At 41.3% G+C, this 4,730-nt stretch overlaps 1 protein-coding gene across 1 annotated transcript in view; it reads left to right on the top strand.

Annotated features, from left to right (window-relative positions):
- Positions 1-581: 581 nt before the first annotated feature.
- The window catches only part of SARC_11188 (hypothetical protein), a 4,821-nt gene continuing 672 nt past the window's right edge, over positions 582-4,730 (top strand). The window contains exons 1-5 of the mRNA XM_014294732.1: positions 582-673; positions 1,453-1,583; positions 2,030-2,217; positions 2,656-2,817; positions 3,839-4,002. Coding sequence (XP_014150207.1) covers positions 643-673; positions 1,453-1,583; positions 2,030-2,217; positions 2,656-2,817; positions 3,839-4,002 — 676 coding nt within the window. The 5' untranslated portion in view covers positions 582-642. The remainder of the gene's footprint in view (positions 674-1,452; positions 1,584-2,029; positions 2,218-2,655; positions 2,818-3,838; positions 4,003-4,730) is intronic.

Genomic DNA, 4,730 nt, shown 5'->3' with positions numbered 1-4,730 from the left:
ATACTTATTATAAATACTAGTGTTATATATATATATATAATATTCATATTATATATATATATATATATATATATATTTATATTTATATATATATTCGCATAATTCGATCATTAGCTGTTCGATAGTGCATACTTATTAGTAAAAATCAAGGTTGTTAGCAATATTGTCACTGAACAAGACATTTTCTATTACGTTGGCAATTGTACCTACATATCTGCATGCTTGAACTATCTTTTTCCCTAGGCGAATCATGCTATGTTATCGCGATGCTAGTGTATTAAATTTGTTGAATGAGTCACGATTGTCGAAATTGGCACCCCTATCCTCCTTGTACATTATGTTGACCAACCACCCCAGTACTCTCGCCTGCAAATGTAGTGTACAAGTACAACACCCCTGTACTTTCATACTATGCCAAGAGGCAGAAGTATCAATCTACTGGTTCTACCAGTAGTATTTTGTTCTGCGTATACTCTGGGTGCAGGACCTTGGTTGGATACGGCGAACGCTACCTGCGGAGCTATGTGTGCGGACTTGTATAGTATAATAATCTGTACTTAATGAAGTCACTTTATATTCCCTCAGGTCTCAACAGAGAAAGCGGTAGATATACTTGCCTTCCTGTCCAAAAACGGAGCTAAGATGCTGTTTCTCCTGACTTTGCTCAGTGTGGGTATGGTTTGTTGTGCGATGGTTGTCGTCTGCCTATTGTGACCGTTCCTGTATGAGGTATACTGTCGTATTTCCTGATCGACTAGGCAAAATTATATATGTATATACATATATATATATATATATAAGTACACGTGTGCACACCCACCCAAACATGTGTACACATCATTATATATAGAGAGAGACATGTACACGTATAAGTATGCATATTGTTGCCTGCAACATTTCTTTATTTTTGGCCTGTCTTTGCCCCACAGAAATATTCCTAGAAAGCTAACACAGTGAATGTGTGTGATATAGAAAGGGCTTCCTCTTGTCGCGTCTATGATCAATCACACAGAAGCTGCGTAACAAGCACTGATGAGCGACCCTCTGAGTACAGAACTTCAATCGATATCGAAGGCACAAATTACATTGAATTGAGATGCCCACAGATGTGTCTTATCCATTTGGCTTTATGTTTTAGGGGTTTAAAGTTTATGCAGTAGCCCAGTTCACAGATGTGTCCTATCCATTTGGCCATATGTTTTAGGGTTTTAAAGTTTATGCAGTAGCCCAGTTCACAGATGTGTCCTATCCATTTGGCCATATGCAGTAGCCTGGTTGAACACCAGAGTTGCATCACCACGTATACTCTCTGGCGACATAGCTCGCGGCGAATCAAACGTTTATCATTCCAGATAAACAATAGCTGATCGTACCAGGCTAAGTAAATAGACTCATTACTAATCAGGAGGCTCAGGCTCAGGCTCAAACAGTTAACGTTTTCGCTCCTGACAGTGGCCTGGATGATGGCCACGGTTTCGTTCACCATGTACAGTATCTTCCGTTACTTGTACCTGCCCAGTGCCCAACATATCGAGTCGATCCATCTCAACTTCGATGTGATGAACGATAGGCCGACCACACTGGTGAGTTGTTGGACCACGATGTTCACGTGTTTCGAACAAGCCGAAGTATTGCAACCCGTGACCTCGTTAAGCCATACTATTTACGTCTATCAGTAATCCAACTACGCTAATCAGGCGTAAAAAACGGAATCAAGCGTAAAAAACGGGTATAATCAAGGGTACTGTGGTGTCAGTAAGGTGAGAGGGGTAGTGGTTTTGTCAACGCAAATGTACATTCGCTCGCACGCAGCGTATGCAATCGGGATTTTCGTGTGCCTGATAGCCCATCAGATCAAAAACCCAACACGACTTCATCGTTGTTGCCCGTCAGCACACATGGGATGCGGTTAATCGTGTACTACTACATACTCACACTCCCGCAACATAGGTTGCCTGTTACGAATCGATACGATACCCATACACACTTACTCACTCACTCACTCATGTGTATGTACTTTTCTCCACAGGTAAGGATGTCTGAGCCCGGCTCTGCCTTCCTTCGCGCAGGCCAAGAGTACGACATGAGCATCTTCCTCGAGGTGCTCGAGTCTGATGTAAACAAAGATTTCGGGATGTTTATGATCCAGGTGGAGCTGTATAATGACCGACTCGAAGGGGAGAAAGTGGTCCAGACGATTACGTTTGAATCGTCCAGGTATGTGTTTTAACGTTTAACGTTGCGAAGGTGTACTGTTTGAAGTGGTTGTGTATGGTGGAGGGTTGGTTGTATTCTACCGATTTCTTGGAATTTGAATCGTTGGGTATCCAATATTACCCAATGGCGTCCTGATAGTGCGGAAACAAATCGGATATGTGCTGCTTGAAGTGGCTGTGTATGGTGGAAATTTTTGTTTCGATTCTAAAACCTTGCAATTTGAATCCTTTACTTTTTAATGTTACCCAATCAAGTACAGACCGTCCGTCTCACGTATTGTAGTCTACTACATCCAATAAGTGTCATGTTACCGTCACGCTACGTGGCCTACACACAGCAGGGATAGACACAGCAGTAATAACTATATGGCATTGGGCACAGTAGGATACACATGCACCTCAAACCGGATCACTTCACTTCACACGCATCTATCTGCAGACACTCGATCCTGCGTTACCAGTCGCCGTTGCTGTATGTCATGTCGACGGTAGTCTTTAGTCCTTGGTTACTGGCTGGCGTCACAGAGCAGAAGCAGACACTGCACACTTTTCTGATGGAGCAGCTCACGGACGATGGGAACACGCCGACTAATTCACTCAGGTACGGAAATGTACATGTATTTTAATACGATCATTATATATATGTACATATGTTTATATATATATATATATATACTGGTATTCAGTAGAAGGAAGTACTTGCGGGTCTTTGAGTGCGTGTATATGGCAGAGCTATATTTTGGGATGCTCAGTGCTGTCCGCGGTCTGGCGTACGTTAGCATTGTTGATCATCGTATTATCCGAAGCCTGAAATACTTTTTTTCCTCATAATATGCATGTGGGTCCTAAAAACCCCAGACCCTAAAACTCTAAAACCTTGAGTCACACACAGGGGGTGCACTCACATCCACCACAGCTTTATATACACGCCTAAAAATTGTTGTTACCAAGCGTTAAGTCCATATCCGAGGCTCTCGTCTTATCCTCTCAAAAGATACAGTATATAGAAACTCATCCGATTAGCGAAGTATCTCTAGAAGTAACCGACCACTGCAAGCTCAGCATCTGCCTGTACAAGGTTGCTACTATATACGAGACGTACGCATGGTCTACATCATCCGCCTACGATAGATTGGCCGCTCATGCACGAGGCTCTTTATCAGCTACACGTAGTATATATATGCAGCCATACGGTGTGTAACATGTTTGTTAGGGATGTTGTTACGTGTGTAACATGTTTGTTAGGGATGTTATTATGTGTGTAACATGTTGTTAGGGATGTATTATGTGTGTAACATGTTTGTTAGGGATGTTATTATAGTCGCCCACGGGAACGTCATATACCGAGCCCTCAGTATTTTGCTTGCACAGTTGCTGCTATTCTCATCGACTCTACTGCGAAGCACATGTTATTCAATTCCTTCTTAATTATAACCCAATTCCTAATATAAAAACAATACAATTACAATTTCTAATGAAATACCATCCAAGTCCTAATTCAGCACACACCAATTCTTAGTCAAATACATCCCAATTCCTAACCCATACCACACTGCGATGGCATACACAAGACACATCCATCCTCCCTCACACGCCGTTTCCATTGCCGCTCGCTCTACCAGAGTGAGCCTGTCGAAGCCTGTGCAGCTGTACTCGGCCCGTTTACAGTTTGACGCCCACTTCACGGGTCTGCGAGCCTTCATGTATTGGTACCCAATACTCTCCGCAGTGGTATTCAACACCGTCATGTTCTTCTTCCTGTTCTCTGGTGCCGTGGTTTTCCTAGGTATGCACGTGGTACTGATACGTATGCATGTATGTATGTATGTATTTTATGTATGTATGTATGTATGTATGTATGTATGTATGTATGTATGTATGTATGTATGTATGTATTTATGTATATATGCACTTATGTATGTATGTATGTATGTATGTATGCATGTATGTATATATATATATATATATATATGTATGTATATATGTATGTGTATATGTATGTATATATGTACGGCGTAAAGACTTTGTGTTCCAAGCCTACAATCAATCGTATCAGGTTATCGATTGAATGAGCAGGTGCAGTCGCAACTAAAACCCTAAAAACCGTAAAACCCTATCTGTGTTCCTATCGGCGTATAGTCCTGCACGCTAATCTGCGGTGGTGTGCTCGAACAAGGTATCTCCTATGAAGAAGAGCAATTGCAAAACGTATTCGCTGCCCTGAAATTAGTATATATATATATATATTATATATATATATATATATATTACACATGCATATATATACAACACACATTCATGTGTGTATACAGTATACATGTATATATAAACAGTATACATGTATACATACACAGTATTATATATTGGAATGACGCGTTTCGCCGATGGCTGCGTGTGACACATTCTATTTAGTCTCCTCATACTTATGTACGTTATGGGTTTGGGTTAGTCACTGGGAGAGAAACAAATCGGATACACACACATATGCACACACAGATACAGACACACACACAC

This window comes from Sphaeroforma arctica (assembly GCF_001186125.1).
Source record: "Sphaeroforma arctica JP610 unplaced genomic scaffold supercont1.1564, whole genome shotgun sequence".
Lineage (NCBI taxonomy): Eukaryota > Ichthyosporea > Ichthyophonida > Sphaeroforma > Sphaeroforma arctica.
This window is presented reverse-complemented; position numbering and strand designations above follow the sequence as displayed.